The sequence below is a fragment of the Diorhabda sublineata genome, chromosome 7 (genome assembly GCF_026230105.1).
Source record: "Diorhabda sublineata isolate icDioSubl1.1 chromosome 7, icDioSubl1.1, whole genome shotgun sequence".
NCBI lineage: Eukaryota > Metazoa > Arthropoda > Insecta > Coleoptera > Chrysomelidae > Diorhabda > Diorhabda sublineata.
In genome coordinates this window covers 29,849,389-29,871,710 of record NC_079480.1, presented here as the reverse complement: position 1 = coordinate 29,871,710, position 22,322 = coordinate 29,849,389, and the positions used below count along the sequence as shown (strand labels likewise).

The 22,322-nt window shown below is 30.5% G+C and overlaps 1 protein-coding gene across 1 annotated transcript in view; it reads left to right on the top strand.

Moving 5' to 3' along the window:
- Positions 1-22,322, top strand: part of LOC130447078 (uncharacterized) — a 450,284-nt gene that overhangs the window by 134,271 nt on the left and 293,691 nt on the right. Inside the window, exons 13-14 of the mRNA XM_056783735.1 lie at positions 2,018-2,257; positions 16,579-17,185. Of these exons, the coding sequence (XP_056639713.1) occupies positions 2,018-2,257; positions 16,579-17,185 (847 nt within the window). The remainder of the gene's footprint in view (positions 1-2,017; positions 2,258-16,578; positions 17,186-22,322) is intronic.

Below are 22,322 nucleotides of genomic sequence, written 5' to 3'. Positions count from 1 at the left end.
TGAGGTATTTCGTTCTAGCCATTTCTTGGCTACATCCTCTGTTTTTATTTTTAAAGTAGGTCCAACTGAGTGTGTTGGGAAAAGGATTATTCGCCTTCTTTTTTCAACCGATTATGTTGCTTGTACTTATATTTTTAACGCAGTTTGTACTTTCTGAATTATATAATATGAACAGAAATGCCACTAAATAGATGTTAACTTCAGTATAATACCCCCTGAACAAATGAAAGAGGTTGAAAAGGTCTGCCGATGTTTGTTTTTCCATTTCAAAATATTCAATTAAATTCATAACGAAATTCTTTGTTTATGCCAGCTCTTTTCTGAAAATAACTGTTATTATACAATTACAAGTTTAATCAGGCACTTGATGGAAGCAATTTTGAAAATTATATATTCGTCTTACGACATTTTAGGTATTATAAAGTGTCAAAAGTTTATTAGCGGATGCTATATTATATTCCTATTTACCGATGTAAAATTGAATAAAAATCGAATTAGTTCTTGAAGAGGTCATGTTATAATCAATTTACTACGATTACTTATTCACGTTACGGCAATGATATCGTTGTCGCTTTTTTACAATTACTACTGTCAATTCAAAGAAACTATTATGTATGTCTTATAGAAGGTGGTCTTATGGAAAAACAATTGATCTTATGTTGTTATGTTTGACTTCTATTCATAGAAAAAGATAATATGTAGAAAATATGTTTTCGATAAATCGTAGATGTAGTCAAGTGATTAAAGACTTTTCTACCATAGGTTTGGTACTCTAATTAACAACAGACATATTATTTTGGTTATTATAATTTACATATGATGATTCCTCAGTCATCAGAAGACTTCGAATGGCGAATAGCTAAGCATAGTGTACCTGTATAGTCCATGCTGATTCCTCCTTCTACTGCGTTAGTTTCTTTTAATATCAAAATATAGAAGTTTCAGCTTAAACGTAGCAGAACTTTTTTTTTAATTCTTGTCATATAAGTTAGTTCCTAGAAGAACTTTGGTAGAGTGGTGGATAATTTGTTTTGAGATTATTTCCCTGGGCTCTTTCATATAGAACACTTGGTTATTTTTATTTAGAAATAGATGTAGTTACTTCTGGCATTTTATTCCTGTTAGTCTTTCTTAAATTTCTCCATTACATTCAGAAGATCTGTGTATGATTTGCACATAATTGACTACCTCCAATTTTTCTCGACCATAATAGGCATTTTCATGTTTTAAACTCACTTGAACATAGCTTCATTTCCAGTCCCGTAACCAATAATAGTATGTTTCTGGTTTTATATTATCATCGTTATCGGAAAATATGGTGAGTGAGTCAGTACTTCAACTGCCTGTTTTTGATTCATGATACATGATATACCGCTTATTTTGTCAAAGGCTCTGATAGTTCACTTTTGTTTAGCTTTCATAGTTAAGCCACATAAGAATTATATTGTACTTCGCTGGCACATCAGTCCTTAATCCGTCTTGTTCTATTATTTAAGTACACAATTCAACATATCATTCTACTTTCGACATTCATGGTTACATTGATAGTCTGGTTTTCTAACTTGCACGATTCTTCACTCTTTGCAATATGCATTTTTTATAGCACAGTTATGCAATTTTTTTATTTTTTTCCATCGCTTTTATTCTATTTGATTTTTAAGCTGTTACTCGATTTGCAGGCATATATTCATTTTGAAGGTAAAATGATGTAAGAACAACATAAATAGTAATTTTTTTGGAAAAACAGAAGTCGCTAAATCACTTAAAACATATAACTGCTCCAACCAATGAATTTTATGTTAAGAAAATTGTCTATAAAAACAACAAATTTTCCAAATAATGATATTATGTTATCTCTCGTGACTTTTCGTATAGAAATTGTGTTATTTTGAAAAATTGTTCTTTGAGATTAAATAGCTATAAGAAATAAAATATAAAATCAAAATTTGAAGTTACTAAAATACAAGCAGATATGGGATTCGAGGAATATACAAATATTCAAAATTGTATTTTTCAGGATCCCCTGTATCCTCAAAAAAACGTGATAGTTATTCGTTCATTGGTGCCAGGAGGAGTGGCTCAAAGCGATGGACGACTTATACCTGGAGATAGACTGCTTTCTGTGAACGATATTAATGTGGAGCACTCATCTTTAGATGAGGCGGTTAATGTACTGAAAGGAGCTCCTAAAGGAATTGTGAAACTCATTGTTGCCAAACCACTGACTTGTGGAGATGCCGTTTCTCGTACAAGTCAGGTAATGTTCATTATATTGGAAGAAATGTATATATATATACCATCTTGATTTTAGGTCTTCTTTTAATTCTTAATGATCTTCTTAGGGAACAGTACTCCCGACGTTTTCACCCAAATTGTATGAGACACATGCATTGAGATGTCCTTAAACAACATCACAACAAACAACATATATGATATTAATTTTTTATTTTTTGCCACAGCAGTAATGTAATCATCCAGACTTGATATGGGTACCCCTATAGTACAACCATCCATTTGTTCATAAGATTTATAAGCAAATTTGAAGTATGCTGATCTGAGTACTAATTCTACATCTTCAATACATTAATTCTAAGGTATATTTGTTTCTTTTTTAAAATTTTTTCTTTGAAGTCAACTATACTATATAAAGAAAAAACAGCATCAACAAATCTTGAATTAAAAAAACCACATTTAATAATTAAACTTCGAAGATCTAAATACAGTAGATTACAAAAAAATTTGGTAATAGTTGATAAATGTATATGGAGACTAGAAATCCAGAAATGTTAAAAAAGACGTGAATAATACATTATTATTCTTTATCAATTTTAATGTGACTATTAATAATTTGTATCAATTATTTGAATCAATAATTGATTCAAATAATCAAAAAAGTTAATGTCAAGTTAAAAATTGATAAAGACCAAAATTAGGTCGAAATGTCAGAGATATTGTTAAAATTAATCTATTTCTTATTAAGACCGACCTAAAATCAAGATTTTTTCACGAGTATATACAGGGTGATTCCAAATTTATACGACATAATTAGGAATACTATAACAAAATTTCTTCAACTCACCCTCCTCGGAGATATCAATATATCACTTTTCAATGTGAAAAGTGAAATTCTTTTTCAATTTTTTTTATTAATGTTTATGAGAAATCGTAACTTGTAAAAGCCTAACTATCAGTATCTTTGCAACGTTTCTGTCACATTATAAGAGGGTGAAATTAGCAACTATCACCTTATTTATTATAATTTTTTTTAAAATTGGTTTTATGGAATAAAAACATTACTTAAAATACCTATACACTAGAAGTTTTTCTCTAGAAACAATGGATTCGGTGAAAATTAAAAATTAGATACCTACAAAAGCATTGTAGTGGTGATATCTCCGAAGATAATTTTGTCGCATAAATTCAAACAATATTTATATTTGCATGCAGATTCTCAAATTGTACAGAAAGAAAAACGTTTTATTTTACAAATAATATCTTATAATATTTGAACGATTTTGATTTATTGAGGAATTTGTATCTACCAGTAAATATAGCGATTAAGAGAGATGATAGAAAAAAAGAACTAAAGGGATTCCATCTTTCTTATTATCCACTTTAGAAATAATAGAATTGATGGAAAAATATAGGTCTAAAATTTAATTGAATATATATACAAAGCTATACATTCTATTGAGATTTGTAATCGCTCAAATTGACCCTGTATTTTTGTGAGTGATCAGTCCACATTTTACTTTATTTAATTACAGTTTATCACATTATTATTATTATCAATGCCCGTACCATTGTATTCTTTTTGCTGTAATTGTATTTACTATATCCTCATTTTCTAATATATTCTAAATTTCATAGTTCATAAGTCTTTTACTATAGTCATTATTTCCAACTTTTACTGGCCCATGAATTTTTATAATTATTCTCCTCTCATACATCCTTAGTTGTTCTTTTTCTATATTTGTTAGTCTCATTGTTTCAGCGGCGTATGTAACTACTAGTTTTATCGCAGTCATGTAGACTCTTAATTTAGTTACTCGGCTCAATCTCTTGCTCTGCTTTATAATTTTTTACTCATTATATGCCCTATACCCTGCATGTATTCTTTGTTATGTCTCATTCTTTGTGTAACTTTTGTTGCTTATCATTGTTCCTAAGTACTTAAAGGTATCGACTACTTCGAAGATGAGTTCATTCATGTTCACTGTTTCATTCTTTCAATTTCCAAATTTTTTGTCATATTATGATTTATTTTCAATCCTCTTTTTCCTGTCTCACTTACAATTTTCTCTAATGTGTTCTCTAGACTCTTTCAGTCACTTGCTATTAGAGTGAAATCATTCCATCGATATTACATTGTCTTATAATGCCTTCAACAGCAATGTTAAACATTACCGCTGAGAGTCCGTCACCCTGCCTTACCCAAGTATTTATTTCAAATTCCTCAACTGGTCCGTTTTTTGTTATTACCCCTGCCCTAGAATGTAGCATAGTCATTTTCACCAATCGTATCAACTTTTATAGTATTTATAGTTTTTCCATGTCCTTTATAATCCTTTTCAGACTGTCGAGTGCTTGTTTGAAGTCGATGTCGAATAGCATTTGCATATTAATGTTCTGCTCATAGTTTTTTTCGATCACTTGTTTTATAGCATGTATGGGATCTACTGTAGATTTTCCTTGCCTAAAACTTTTTTGATACTGCCCTATTTTTGTTTCCACTACCTTTTTCCGTCTATCGTTTATTAGAATTTAATTATAACTGCTCCCCAACGGCAACTGAAAAACCATAAATCATGATTCAACATTAAATCTTAGGTTGAATATCTAATCCAATAACATATAAGGTATCCGTATTATGTGAATGAAATCCAGCAATATAATCGGATTTGTTTCCGAAATCTTCGATTTCGTTAATAAATGCTGGAATTAAGAAAACAAATTGGGAACTACATGATATATAATGGGTGGATTTTTGAATTTATGACTATAAACTATAAAAAGTACATAAGTATATACACTACCAGTCAAAAGTTTTTGCCCACTCAATAATCCATTCCTTAAACTTCAAAATAAAACAGTCCGTCATTTATTTACTTTATGCGAGTGCATATTAATATTTTGTTCGTGAGTGCGATAACTTATAGCTTGCAAGTACGGGCTGCTGATTGGTTTATCATTCTTTAACTGTGATTTATTTCTTCGGTATTTGTAAATGTAGTTTAGACCCAGTTAGCCTTGTGAAAACGTGAAGCGGTTTATACTTTTTGGGGAGTTCGTATACGGATTGCTTTCGATCCCTCAAATTCAGACCTGTAAGTTTTAAAATAGGCGAAATCAAAAAACTTCATAGTCTATGTCTAATCGTACCATTGCTACCGAAATAAGATTACCTCTACGTCCCATGGACTACAACGTGAAAAAATATGCATTCATGAGGTGCTTTGGCGATAGAAAACAATCAGGGCTGCCTCGAAAAATCACAACCACCGAATATAATTGATAGCTACTCAGATCAATGAATCTAGGGATCTACCTTTCAGTACTGCCTTTTAAGAGGTAAAAATAAAATTAAGAGGTTGCAGTGGGCTAAAGAACATAGAAATTAGAAGTAAGAGAAAGTTTAATGAAGTGATCAAGCAAAGTTTGAGGTTTTGAGAAAAGTGTTTTTGCTCAGATCAAAGGAAGAACGATTGGTAGATTGATGTGTAATCCCGTTTGTAAAACCTTTAAGGAGGGTTGGTGATGGTTTTGGGTTATTTTGGAGAAAGGGCGACTTGAGACCTGCTAGAAATTGAGTGGATTTTGAAGAAAGGCTATAAAAAATGTTAAAGGAAACTTTTGTGCATGTATGTTTTGGCCAGAGGCTAATCGGTAGAAAATTCAACTTTCACCATAGTAACAATCCCAAATATTCTTCAAAGCTGTGCAAAGAGTAGTTGAAAGAATTGGAAAGGAATAATGTACTGAAAGTAATGATTTGGACGTAATAGTCGCCCGATCTCAACCCGATTGAGTTTTTAGAGGACAAATTGTACAGGGAAGTCCGAAAGTAGTGTTCTACTTCAATTCATATCCTTGGAATTTCCTGAAAAACAAATAGAAGCAAATAGACGACGATTATTTGTCTTATTATTACCGAGAATGCCAAAATTGTGCACCGAAATAATGAGAGCGAAAGGAGGTTACATCGATTAATAGAAAATTTAAATATCTATCAAAGTCTTTAGTTTTATTATTACTGTATGCTTATTTATATATGTTCTTCAAAATATAAACATCAAAATCTGTCGTATAGTTGGGGTCGGCAAAAGCTTTTGACTAGTTGTGTCTATTTCTTCAAATTTATAATATTTCTTAATTCTTCATATATTTGTATATATTCTAGTCAACAATATGATTTATGATAAATGTGGCTGTCGCAAGAAACCGCCAAAATAAACAATTTGTTTTAATCAGAAAAAATACTAAATTGTACGAAACAATAGCTGAAATAGGAAGCATTCAAAATAGTGTGTGGAAATGAAGCTATCAAAATTACAACATAATATAAAATATTTCATAAAAATGACAAATAATATTGCTCATCACCACTCTGGTTATTTTTTACGAGAGCCTAACATTGAGTTTGAATTAAAACGTAAATCGTGCAAATAAACCTTAAAGCAAGCACATATACGGTGATAATCTCTAAGTCAATTTGTGGTCTGTAATAATAGAATTAAATGTGAAGTATTCAAAGTGAAAAATTTGTTGAAAATATGTTTTCTAAATAGAGTTTGCTTGGGGATTTTTATATGTAAATTATTTTCATAGGAAAATTTGCTTCAGTCGCAAACATTCTATAGTGAATTAAAACTCACCTAGTTTGTCCTAAATAAATAATAAATAATCTGCACCGATGTAACTTTATTTGCAGAGGCGATAAATTCAAATAAGCCTTTTGTAGCATTTGAATACCACAAAAGGATCAGAGGAATTTAAAATTCATTTGAGTTCACTAGGAGTTATTTTCTGTTATGTAATGTTATTTTTATTTACTCATACTATTTCTATCGGTGGGGTGAATTTATAAACACTGTTTCTTACTTATTTATTTAAACTCTTACACTAGGCTTAACTATATACTTTTATAATAGTCAACGTATCACTAATACTTAATTAACATATAATTTATTTAAATTCACCGGTTATTTTTCTATGTCGTTTCGTTCAATATGACTTTAATTTTAAACTAACTCCATTAAACAATCTACTTTATATACCCAAAACTAATTTGTCAAAAATTCCAGAAAATGAACAAATGAAACAAATAAATAAAAAGACCTTCCCAGAAATTAGTTCTAAAAAAATTACATAAACAACTCGCCGCTGTTTATAAACAACCTTCAAAGGCGCCGTGAATTCGCTGAATTTTAGAATTTCATTATAGCTGGACAAGACCGGCCTCATGGTCTTTGTCTTCAACATTCCTTTTGTTTGTTCATGATGCACAGTTTGAGCGTATTATTCGGATTTTAAATATTGTGAATTTCATTATCTGATACTACCAATTATCGTATGAACCAAAGAATGGAGAATTTTGGCACCAATATTCAAAAATTGAAAATGTTACATTGCCGAACGGTTAATTAAAAACTCCAGTTAATTTTTTGAATGCACTTATATTTACGTGGAATTGGATTTAACTGTTACTTTAGTATCTCACTCTATAAAACAAGTGAAGATGGTTTTGGTTTTGTAAATTCAAAACTTATAGTTATTTCTGTGCAATTATAATATAAAAATCAGTGGTAAGAATTTCATGTATTTTCGATGGTGAATTTGTTTAACTTTCCATCTTATTTAACAGAAAATATGTGGTTGACATTTTTTCTTCGCCCAATAATCTACTTTTCACTTGTACTAAAAGATACAACAATAGGAAGAATTTGATTGTGATTATAGTTGTTTCTAATAGTTATGGAAGGAAAATGACATTAATTGTCATAGGACTGAAATGTAGATGAAAAGCAGGCGAAACTTAACCAAGTCCTACTTAAACGGTGGGTTTGAGAAATATTCTCAACATGATGTTCGGTCAACGTCAATTCAAACGGTTTTTGGTCAGGTTGAAGGGATACCTAAAATTCCAACTGACGAACAAGTTGATGAAAATCGCCGCTTCAAAATTATGAAGTCTGGATTTAGTTTTCCCAAATTTTAACTACCACAATTGTTCATAGATCACCATAGAATATTTTAGCGAGTGTCTTTCGGGAAAGGTAAGATGTACTTCTGGCTGATTTTCTCGAACGCGAACCCATAATAAACTATGGGTGGTAGTGCTTCTTAAGCGTAAGTAGAGTAGTTTAAAATAAGCGCTGAGAAAAAATAAATTTGAAATTTTATTCTCCATAACAATACCCGACAAAAAATTGCAAACTGCAATCAAGGACTTATTAATCCAATCAAATGCAACTTTAGAGGTTTTCTCTTACCCGGTTTCTAGCCGAATTTTGCAACTAATCATTTTGACTTATTTACGAAGAGGAATTACCAGTGTACCTCATTGAGTTGCTATGATCGAGGATGATAAAGGAATTCTGAAGATTACCCACCTCTATTGACAGAGCCTCTAGTTGTTTGAAGACTACATAGAAAAGTCCAATTTCAGTCGCTCTTTCAGATGTTCTTTGATTTTTTCTTTCAAAATTTGATTTCTAAGTAGCCCCCGTATCTTATTTATTCGAAGGTATCACTTGGGCTCTAAACTATATACCTGTCTAGTCAAGACACCGAAGCTAACAAATAATGTCGAATACTAGTATTTGCTGCGAATTATCTTCTGAATCATCAATAACCTTGTCAAATAATTCTAAAAAGTTAAGTTTCAAAATACATTATCTCTTCTCCAGTTTATTATCTTATAATTAACTATAGCTAAATATATAAGTATTATGAAACGTTTTTCTGAATTTTGATGTTATATTCCACGCCTATCGATGTACTGATATAAGTTTTTGATTGACACCACTTTCTTTTCACAACTTTGAATGTTGTCTGATTTATGTTTACATTTGCAGTTGCCTTTGCTAATTTCCAAAAATATGCTCATAAATTATAGATGGAAACAAATCATTGCTTAAATCACTTATTAGTTACACTTTCCTCGCTACATTTTTATAAGGTTTCTCGGAAACTATGATCAGGTTAACCAGGTCATTTCAGTTTGTTTTTTGATATCTAAATGTATATGGTTATCTATCATTAGTTTAATTTCCGAAGCTTGAGGCTCCGTACATTTAAACTTGATAGACTTTGTTGGTAGAGAGATTTGGGATGGTAATAAGAAAAATAATAACTAATAGGTGATAGAGTTCCAAAAATGTTTTCAATGGATTTTCAAGAACAGAACAAGTCCCAAATATTTTAACTTAGTGTTAGGTTTCTTTAGTAATAGCATACATATCGGTACTTGTACTCGACCATCGCAACCAGTGCAACAAAATCGTGATTAATCTGTGAAAATGTTGGTCTCCTTTATAGAAGTGAATAACACATTCTCAGTTTCTCCTACGGCTCTTATTGATCCCTGGTGGCTCCTCTTAATCTGTATCTATCTTTATAATTGGATAGTTAAACTTTATAAGTTGCTTATGTAACCCTGAAACACGTATGTTCCCTATTTCCCTATCTTCATGGTTTTAAATATTATATAATCATAAATACGGATCACTTCATCCTCATTTTGTGAAACATGATGGGAAATTAACAATTCATAATGGATTTTCAGAGTTGTTTGACACGCACCAATTCGAAACTCTCATCGCTTTTTAAGTTAAATATTTGTGTGTCTGCATATGCACAAGAAATAATTATCGAGAACTACCGTTGTTGTATTCTAGTGTTGTTATGAAGAGGCTAACACAAGTTTTTCTGAATATGAAAAATTTCCTATATAATTACATTTTATACGTGCAAACTCATGGAGAAAATTACAATTTCCTGTCTGATACTCACGATAATTGTGAAATGTTATATTAGTTCATCAACAACAATATTATTTTTCTACGACCGTGCGTTTTAACCTACTTTCCCGCACGCATTTTAGTTTTGAAAGTGTCACTTTCCCGCACTAGTGCGGGAAAGTAAAATTATGCATATTTTGACCTTATTAGATAGTTTTTTACTTCTGAGATTATAACTATTGTTCCTACAGGTAAATAAATATTTACGAAATAGTCCATCAAATAAAATTTAAACCTTTTCTAGGTTTTTGTAGCATTTTTAATTTTTTGAAAATATAAAATAATACAGATATTTTTTTATTTACCCATGTAATTGTTACTAAAACGTAAAAGTTGTTCAGAACGTCTTGGAAGTGACCGAATAAGTACAATTTTCTTCTAAATTAAACCACATTGAACTGAATCCGATACAATAATATTAATGGATTCATCCGACGAAGAACCTCCCAAAGCCATTTTGAAGGCTGCAAATGAAACTAATTCCGAGCTGTTACCTGCCAAATGACTTAAAACCGTTGCCGTCATCGTCATCTTTATGCGACCTGCAACCGATGCCATCCTCATCGACGTCATCTACCTTCCAGTTGAAATCAAATAACTCCACTGGACCGGCAATTCTTACTAGTCTACAGAATACAACAAATTGTGTTTTCAATATTAATATTCATAATAATTAGTAGTTTTTAGTTAAAGTTTTGTATATTATTATGTTTGTTGGAATAAAATAATTTCAGAAAAATGGGTTGGTATGTTTTTTTGTATATACGGTCGTAGAAAAAATAATGTTCCTAACTCATGCGTAAAGTGTCTTTCCCGCACTTGACCGCTTGTCCGAACTCCGCTCCGCGTCGTTCGGGACAATTGCAGTCGCGTGCGGGAAAGTATCACTTTCCGCACTTGTTAGGAAAATAACTATTTTCTATAAAAAAATCACACTATGCCATTTATACTAATCAGAAACATTTCATTCTCTGCTTTAACTCCCTCATATAACAAATTTGGGTTTTCGCTATATCCTTAATTCATTGTTAATGATGATACTTGTTAATCAAGTTTCTCTTCTGTTTTCTCTCCCTTCTGCGTTTCTATGTAGTCCTTTATTACATTATTTTCTCCCTTGGTAAAGAAGTAAGTAAACATACCTTTAAGGCAATGTATTTGTTTTTGACTTTGAATTATCTTGGCTCCTTTTTGGAAGTAGTCAAGTCATATATTGAATAAATACATTATTGTTTACTTTTAGTTAAAAGCGTATGCATCTTCACATGAACCATATCAACATTACACTATTTCAATAATTTTTCTGGATAACAGTTTTACCATCTTGTACTGAAGTTCTACCGAATTTTCAACGTTACGTTTTTTATCCAGGACAAGTTTACTCACGAAAAATCTGATTTATATCTCTATTCATCCAATAGCAATTTATCTATATTTATGACTTATGTCGAGATGTAATATTGCTGCTTGTATGCTACATTTTTTGTATCTAAAATTATGAAACTTTCTAATGACAAATACATTGGAGAAAGTGAATAATAGAAGTGCCTTAAGTATTTTTCGATTTCTTTTATAATTCTCTCACCGTTTTAGATCTATTTCTAGTTATTGCTGTACTTTATTATGTAGTTCATCATCGAAGTAGGGGTTTTGTGCTGTTTTGATGCGATTCTCCATTTTTTCCACCAATTCCAAATAAAATCTCTCCTAACAACTCTTTTAATCTCTTGTAATAGACCGGGTATGTGTTGCATTATTTTTCTAGTATGTTTTTTACGGTATAGTCAGTTCATATTTTTGAACTAAACCTGGAAATAAACAAGAAGAAATAACAAATAGTTATTGCATAGAGTAATGGAATGATCTGAAAATTTTTTATTGAACAGCATGTAGCTGACAGTATTGAGTGTTTTGATGTGCCTAACACCGAGTTATGTTTTCAGTTGTTACGAAATTTATTGATAAAATGGTCGGAAGAGTTGGAATATCTGATAATGGTAAGATGATACATTTTTGTAATTGCAACAGAACAAACACTGGAATATTTTGTTCTGTTCTAGACCTAGATGAATATTAAAATGGAAAATATTGGATGAGGAATGAAGCAAAGATGTGAATATATCGAGAATTCACAAATTACCGATAAAAGTGGAAAGAAAAGCTGTTTGATAAAAGTAGCCAATAAATGTGCGGCAAGCGAGAAATATGAAGTACTATTAGAAGAATTTATTCATCTTTACGTATTCCAAGATCAATCTGTAATGCACTCTAAATATTTTGACTCAATAAAAATGATAATAATCAATAAGTAGCGTATGATTTACGATATCTAACCTCTGATAGGCCTTAAATAAAGGACAAGCTCATATAAAATAATAATTTTATTACCAAAAGATTAGTACACGGTTACTTTTCGACATAATCACCGAAGAAATTGAGACATTTGTCATATCTGTGGACAAGTTTTTCAATACCCTCTTCAAAGAAAGTTGCCGTCTATGTAACCTAACCGCTCAGTAAGAATAGTAGTACAAAACAGACCTTGAAACTTCGGGAAATTCCGTAGAAAAAGCCAGTGAATTTGCGATTTTCTTTAACTAACTTGTTGCACATGTACATGATTACGGCCATCTTTAAACTTTCGATACCATTCACGCACAACACCATCACTCATGAAGTTTTCCCCATACACACGACTCATTCTTCGATGGATTTCTGCAGCACATGTTTACGTGGCTATAGCACAACGCCGACTGACGCATGAATCTCAACAATGGAGAAGGGTGTAGTGCGAGAGTTTTGCAGTATCCCATAGCGCATGCCCGCTTCCTTCTGTTCGCGTAACATTTGCAGGAAACGATCGAAGGTTGAAAAAAAACGGCCTTCGTCTTTCAATCAAGGAACATAATAATATGTAAACGAAAACACAATTAACGGAAGAGCGTAGAAAGAGAAAATATTTTATTAAGTTTGTGTTTTGGATTAAAGATTAGATACATAACTTTAATTTGCTCAAGATAGTAAAAAAAAATTATTCGAGTTAATAGCCAGTTCATTTATTTTCACTATATTCTCCTGTTCTGTTTTACTTTATAGCGTTGCCTATCTGTCTACACAGGGTGTTCCGGAACTTGATGCAAAAAATTCGGGAGTGTGTAGATGACGTGTGAATAATGCTGTTACATAAAAAATTCTCGTATGACACCTCTTTTCTGAGATATAAGCTTTCATAGCTGAGAAATCAGAAATTCTACACTACTATCTACAGGCCGGAGGCTGCTCATGCGCAATGATTAAAAATCCGTAACTTTTACAATCTAAAGATAGCAAAAATCAAGTTTCTAATCGATTTTTCAACAAAAAGGTACTCTTTGCTTACATCTAAGATATTTTGCTCTAAGGCTGGTACACAAGGAACGAAATGATCGATTGACAGAATTTTGGAATGCTTTTCCAAGTAAAAAGAAATATCCTCCGTAGACTCAGGAAGTTTGCAGAAGTACGAGGTGCCCAATTCGAACATTTATTATAGATTTTCTTTGTTGTAGACTTACTAACTAAATGTTTTTACATTTTAATGATTTTTTTAAGTAAGTGACACCATGTATGCGGTTCGATTTGAATCTTTATATCTCCTATAGGTGTTCTCAATTAATAATTTTAATCTCCTGAACTATAAATTTGATCAAGTTAAACAAAGAGTAACTTTTTGTTACACAAACTATTGTGAAATTCATTTCTGTTATATTTAGATTGTACAGTTTGTTCGTGTAGAAGTTAGGGATTGTTAACTTATGTAACTTAAGTAATCCTCCATTGAAAATTCATAATGTTCAAATGTATAATTTGGGAAATATTCTTAAATTCAAGTTCTGATTCCTTCAAAAGGCTATAACTATGAATTTTTTTTATTTCACACCATTATTTTTACGTCATCTACCCACTCTTGAAATTTTTACATCAATTTCCGAAATACTCATATATCCATTCTTTGAAAAATGGTTTGTAATTAAAATATCTTTATACAGAACTGCTGTTATTATCTCTTTTACTACAACGTTAGTACCGATGTTAATGTTTAACACAATTTTAACAAAAAATTATTCCTCAAATGAGTCGATTAAAGAATAATGCAATATTGTGCGTCTTAAAAACTAGCACACAGCAACAGTGCTTAACCCAGATTAACTTACGCTTTTAAAAGCAATGTTAAAGAGAACTTTCCGCTTAAAGAGATAATGCACTTAGTGAAAACAACAGAAAAAAAAATATTTCTTCAACAAAATCGGAATCTACGGAATCCATATGCTTCGTAACCATTAAAATAGTCTAATGGCTTTAGTATTGCTCATAAAATAAAGCATAGAAATTCTTTTTCAAGAAATGTTGGTTCATCTCTAGTAAGTGGTTGTAATTTGATTTTCAGGAGAAGGTCAACAAAACCATAATATGTGCCGGTAAGAGACAAAAATACTGAATCCTGAAAAACGACAAACATTTCATCCTCAAAAAATAAGTTTCCGGTGAACAAAAGTTCTATATTTCCAGTTTATTTCAATTTACTTTGCCTGAGTAGGTAATTCGTTTTCCTAAGAAAATCGAGTAGGTATCTATTCAGTAAGCCCTAAATTAGTTCTATCATCAAACTTATGTTTCGTCATTATCAAAATTTTTTTGTAAGAAACCTCCTTGTATGAATTGTTGAGAAATAATAATAATATTTTCACTGTAGATACTTGATGCCAGTAGTCGTAATGCCCAAAACTTTGAATTCATGATTTTCTACTAAATAGAAAAAATGTTGCTAAAAATAACCCCGAAAAAACGCAGTTTTTATCTCTATGTCGTTTGCTAAAAGTAACTAATATCAACAATTTTTGAGATCACATTATATTTGAAGTGTTAAGGAAAACGATTTTTCGCGTCTTCACAATAATTTGTTATAGAATTGACTTTATATAAAATTTTTAAAATAAATTTCACCATGTGTCTGATTAATTATGAAAATCAGTGTATTCCTCTCGCAATGATATAGCAGATTCAATGTATCAATAGATACATTTGTATGCTATAGCGATACAAAGGATTTCACCGTTTCTCATATCAACAACCAATGAACCTTTTGAAATATAAGCTAAATTGATCGAATTTCAAATGCCCCTGTCAGCACGTTACAACCGGATCTATCTCCCATTTAATTTTCAATACTACAGTATAATCACATCTGTTACACGAGAGTGACGTCGAACTTACCCCTATCTCGTAATTGGTAGTTGAAGCAAACTAAATGAGAAAGTTATAGGCTTCCTCAAGTTGTTTCGTTTTCTGTATAGTGGATATATCCTTTCTAAACTCAACTCCTTTCCACCAGTTTTCTGATCTATCAGTTTTGCTTAAGTAAAAATGAGTAATAGTGATTCTATAGACCAATGGTTTTCACTCTTCTGATCTTTTGAACGCTGTGACTCCTTTTAAGATCGACTCCTAGTAACATCGTACTATTCAAAAATTTTTTAACAACACTTTAATGAATACTAATTTATTCATAAAAAATAAAAGAAATTGTAAACTTAAACTTCCAATCCGCACAGGAAATTAAACAGTATGTCCCAAGTTTTGATAACACATCCATTGACTTGACTTGATAAAGCAACTGAATGATTATATTCTAAAGATACATGTGGACAACAGAATTTTTGGTGAAAAGCTGTTCAAACAAGTGATCAGATGAATATTTTTGACGATGTTTTTCCTGAGTAGTTTTGGTTCGGCATAAAGAAGTAAAGCCGAGAATTGACCAAAGTAGCGTTAACTCTACACCTCTACTTCCTACAATTGTGGAAAAGTAGTTTTCAAAATTGTAAAATCAGAAATAAAATCAAGAAATCATTTAGAACTGGAAATTTGTTAGTTGCAATGTTACTAGTATAAAAATATTAAAGATATTATATCTTACTCCAGTGAAATGTGATAATCCTTTAATTGTAATAAATTAACTTTGGCAAAACGTGTTATTATTTATTAATAAGGTGAAAATGAAACTGGAATGTTAGATATTGAGTGATGAAACCTAATTTCAATAAATTTTATTGCTTGAAGTTCCTCCTAGTTAATTTAGTATAGTTCATGGCCAGCAACCATCCATTGAAACGCTCTAGGTACTTATGAGAATTTCTGTTCAAATGCGTTACATTAATAGATCCACAATACTATATACAGCATTTATTGGAAGTTATATTGAAAAATTAACAACAACTCAAACTATACATACTCAAAATGACACAATAACATGAGCACAACAATAATGAATCATCAAGAGAAACTCTAAAATGTATACCAACATTAGATTATTCAGTTTTGTGTCAAAATTCTCCAGCTTGTTATTAGGAAATTAATTCCAGCTTGGGTTATCTACGTGAATCGTATATGAAATAGGTGGTTTTTAACACTTCGTGCACCAGTTACATCAATAAATATTGTATAGATGTAGTTGATATCTTATTCTCAAATCGAAAATTGCTAAATTCCGCTTATGTAAATATGTAAATTTTTGCAGGATACTGAGGAAGACCATACATGCTTAGAAGACTTTCAAGAATGTATAGAAGAATTTCAAGAATGTCTAGATACCATGAATATATGTATAGATGATGATAATTCGTGCAGTCATTCATTTAATTCGGACGTAGAAGATTTAGGTGAAAAAGCACCACAATATAACAAAAATGATCTTTTTAGAAGCAATCATATAAATAGAACTAAGCCAAAATCTAAATATAGTGACAGTGATGTAGACAGTAGTTTTGATAGTGATAAACAGACATTGAAAATAAAAGAAAACTGTGTTGAATTTAATAAACAGCTTGACAAATTCGAAATATTCTCGAAAAACGACAGTCTGTTAAGTGATAAATTTTCAGAAAAAGACGATTATGAGACGTGCGTGGAGGAATCGTGGTCAGAAGAAATTTCTGTGGTTAAAATAAGTAACAATACGGAAATCAAATCAGTAGAATCTTTAGTACAAATAAATGACACCAATATAAATTGTATACTAGATGTTATTGATTCCAATGATGTAACTCCAACTAATTCCAAAGTGAATTTAGACCAATTATGTCAAGAAGTACCTGACACGAATAGTAAAATTTATAATACAACAGGTAATATTCCTCAATATCACCATTGGTTACAAACTAATTTAACACTACTACCTATCATGTACTTCATAAATAAATGGAAAGAGGATTGTGTACTCCAGAATCAATATTTTATTGTTGTATAATTAGAATGGAATAATATTTTGTCGTCTGTTTCTGGAAATAAGCTAAGATTTCAATATTTATTCACATCTCTATTTTTAGTGCTTGATCACTTCTTAAATACTATTTTGTAATTTGATGTTGTTTGTAAAAAGACTATTTTTTAGGTCACAATTCTTCACTACAAAGGTTTTAACAGTTGTTGATTCTTATAATTCCATATTCTAAAGTATTGTCAGTATCCTTATTTGAATAATTAGGTATATTCATCTTAGTGGTTAAGATGAATTTGATCAAAATTTAACATTCATTTTCGATCTCAATATAATAAGCTTTTTATTTTTCATACAAATTGTGGGACACATTGTTCTTGTCTTTGGCAGGACACTATTGTTTCCATCCACTCGGTGGATTCTTCAATTTATAACCCCTCTCGATGATATATTAATTTTGTTATATTAGTTCATGAGATTATTGGGCTGCAGTTACATTGGATAAGAATTCGTACGACAGTTATTTATTCACACGAATTTGGTACAAAAATTACGTTTCAATTCTTACGAATTAGTGATTATTACATTGATCCCCAGCTTCTCCTTCCTCGGTTAGAAATAGATCGACCTAATAAACTCGAATATTTATTAGATACACTTGCCATAAAGTCTTTTTCATTGGATAATTTGAACACAAGGGTAATTGGCATATAGAAGTGTAAATGGGGAATTTGAGCGATCATATGCAGAGCAGAGAAAATTGTCAAAAAAATTTTAAATATCCAGTTATGTCATCATCTACATTTGATTTTAATCTCTAAATAAAACTTCACAAACACTCAAACTTTCAAAAGTGGATTGATTGACAACAAAAATTGATTGTTACATTAAGGTAAGTATCAACATCGTCAAGGAATTCAAATTACATTTATTTTATGCAAATAGTTTAATAACATAATTTACAAAGATGTTCTGGAGTTAGTAGAAAAGTTTGCATATACAAGTGGTTTGGATGGTCTATAATTGACATGTGGCTATTTAATGATGTCAGAGATGTGATTGATAGAGGAGGGGAATGATTTCTGTGTAAAGCTTCATATTCCTGAGCGATGATTTTCAGGAAATTCGTTCTAACAATTGATTTTCGATGTGTTAGTAACTGTTTCAGGTATGTAACGATGCTTAGAGCCAAATGGTGATCATTATCGTTGCACTTATCGCCGTTTTGTTATTGATGATACAGTTTTTTCTCTTCTACATGAAGTCATTTTACCAATGTGCCGTCTCTCTCAATTTTCTTTTTCGATTTTTTGTAGGGGGGGCAGTAGGAGAATAATGTATATTATCTAAAGGCCACTTAGAATTTAAGTGTCTGGTAGCTTTGACTTCATCCTCCACTTTCCTATTAATTGGTGGAAGCTTATTGTGATCGCCCTCAATAGAGTCAGGCAAACAAGTATTTTGAGACTCACTGAGGTAATTTTCAGATGGTCTCTTTATTTTATTGACATAAATATTCCTAAGCCACCCTCATAATCGATTTGAAGCAAAATGACTAATGTCTCAGACCCACATATAGCTTTCCCATTGATGTGCTCCTTATTTATAAGATTTCGATTCAAGAGGTTAATTCATAAACACTGTCTCTTACGTTCTTAATTCATTCTACTACTATAATATACTACTAATACTATACACTACACTTAACTAACTTATAAGAATTCATTTATCACTAACACTAAACTAACTTGAATAATTTATTCAAATTCTTCGGTTACTTTGCTAATTCGATCTGTTCACGACGACTATTTATTATAAACTGGACTAAATTGCGCTACAAAACTCCTTATATATGAATAAAGAACATCCCGAAAGAATCTCAAAACTTATATAACTTAAAGAAACATTACAAATAAATGAATAGTCCTTCTTAGAAATTATTCAGAAGAAACAATGTAAATAAACCGCTTGCTATCAAAACGGATATATAGAAACAAACATCGCGCCTTCGCAGAGTTTTATATTTTCAATACATCTGGACAAGAACGACTCTAGAACGGAGACACGTTCGTATAAATATTCAATTTATTTAAATCTGATTCCAAATATTTGGAGTGAAGTGGAATGATTAAAAACCAACTCAAAATTCAAACCAAAAGAATTAGAAAGTAAAAGTTATAACAAACACTTAAAATATGATTTTTTTTCAAGTTTCTAACTACTGGCAACACTTTTCGATCTATAGTTTTTTATTCAGGATGTCACACTCCACAATCAGAAAAATTATTTATGACATATACGAGGATATATTGAAAAATTCTTATTCTACTATAGAACCAAACAATATTTCAATACCAAAATATTTTATCACTCAACATATTTTCCTCTTAATTGGATACATTTATTACAGCGAACCTGCAACATCTCTAGACCTTTAAAAAAAATGTTTCTTCTTGCTCTGCAAATCAGACCTTCACAGCTTTTATTACCTCCTCGTTGGAAGAAAATTCACGACCTTTTAACCTTTTTTTCATTTGAGGAAAGAGATGATAGTCGGACGGAGCCAAATCTGGTGAATAAGGGGGGTGTTCTAGTAAAGTAAATCAAAACGTAATGATTTGGCCCTTAATAATCGCTTGAGCTAAATCTGATTGAGTTGTAGAACAAATTGGACAGGCAAGTCAGAAGCAATGTCCTTTCACTTGACATCTTTTGAATATCCTGAAAAACAAATGGAACCAAATAGACGACGTTTATTTGTGAAATTGTTAGACGGAATGCCAAGATTGGTCACCGAACATTTAGAGTTAGATTGATGAATTAAACATTTGAATATGAAAATTAGTTCCATTTTTTTTATAATTTTTAAAAGTAAGACAATTTTGATAATTTTGACGTTTCGACTTTTCTTTAAATCTTTATCAAAATATGACAATTTGCTTATTTATATTGATCTATAGATCACCTTCATCTTGAATATCAAAATAAGGATAGAATCAACTTTGTTCTTTTGAAACGAATTTTGTATAATTCATTTGATATTGACACGAATTGAATAATCTTTTTCAAACGTCATTTCAAACATTTTTCTATGTATTTATACACCTTTACCATATATAAAATTAGTTACTCGTAAACTTTCTGGGGCACAATATAAAAATAGCATACAGTCAAACACTTAATATTCAATCTATTTTTACTAAAATGAGAGATAAAACACCAACTAATAAATTGACTAGTATATGAAATATTTGTTTCATTTAAATTGTGACAATAAGTACATTGGTCATTCAAAAAAGTCACTGATGAGTCTAATAACTTCTCACAAGAGTAGATTATATCCTGATAGATGGTCATTAGCGACTCATATCTATCTTGAATGATGAATCTGTCAATGTTTTGACAACTGAAAAGAATTACATAAAACGTTATTTTTGGAAACAACATATATTGCCCAAAATGATCAATGCATTAATAAGAAAACTGATTCAAATAACATTAGTGTAATTCATGCATATCTTTTAGATTTTGAAAAAACAAATACTATGAAAATTCAATGCCATTAACAAGCAACTAACATTACCTAACCTATAAATTTCAACTTCACTTATAACGACCTAACCTATAAAATTTATTGTCATTTATATTCTAGCCAATGAATATTCAACTACATCCATAACGACCTAACCTATTGAAATTTAATGTTATCCATAAATTTACTAATCAATATTAAACATCATTCATTAAAATTTATCTTTATCTAACCTATAAAAATTCAACGTCATTCATAATCTAACTAATCAAAAATTAATGAAGATTCCTATAATAACCAGAACCAATATATCTATCAACGTCAATTTTAATATTGAATTTTGAACTTTAATTTCATATTTCTTAGACCTTTTTGATATATTAATGGATCTAAATGTTCCTGATTTTAGGTCCCTTCTGTTTTAAAATTAGTTTCTTATATAAAGACTTGAAGAAAAGTCGAAACTTCAAAATTTATCTAAAAATCAACTTAGAACTTTGTTTTAATAAGAAAAATTAATTTTTTCTTGGTCTCTACATCTCAAATAATTAGCAGTAATCATTTAAATTATTTGTAGTTTTATTAGAAATTACAAAATAGGACTATAAATTCTACTGAAATTATTTAGATTTTTTTTATCATTTATAGCTTTTTCGTTATGAACCATTTCTAAAAATTCCCTTTTTCGTATATTAGATTCCGTTTCAAGAATTTTTAAATCTTTATAATTGAACTTATGTTTTTTTGATATTTCATGGTTCGTTAATACAATTATATTTTTTATCGTATTGATGACCTCTTAGTCTATTTTCTAAATACTGAGATGTTTGCCCTATGTAAACAGCGTCACAATTAGTACAAGGCACTTGATATATAATATTACTTCTTTTGTTTTTTAGTGTTTTGGATTTTAATTTAGTGAAATGTTTCTATAATGTATTATGTCCTTTATGACTTATACTAATATCATATTTATTCAAATAATTCGATAATTCTTGGGAAAGTCCTTGTACATATGGTGAGGAAAAATGTTTTATGTTTTGATGTTTCGTTTCTGCTTTATATTTTAATTGATTGTAGTAGCTGTTTATCGTTTTCTTGAATATGTTATTCATCATTTTTTTCCGGATAATTATTTTCTTTCAATGCAGCTTTTGCTTTTTGAATAGCTAAGCATCTAAATTCAGGAACTGATAGTTGGATTGATCCATCTTACACACTTATTATCACTGATCTTTTTTGTGCCACAGGATGACATGAATTGAAGTTTTAATCTTGAGGACCAAGTTGGTTTGAACTTTTTTATGATAAGAATTGAATTTTTTATTTATGTTTTCAATTTGTTTCTTTGGTACAGCAGTAATGCAATCATCTACATATCGGAAAAAGAATGGAATATTCATATCAAGTTTGCTTAGGACAGTTTCCTCAAGATCTTCCATTACTAATTGTGCTATAACACTTGAAATGGAAGCCATCATAGCAAAACCAACAATTTGTTTGTATATTTCAT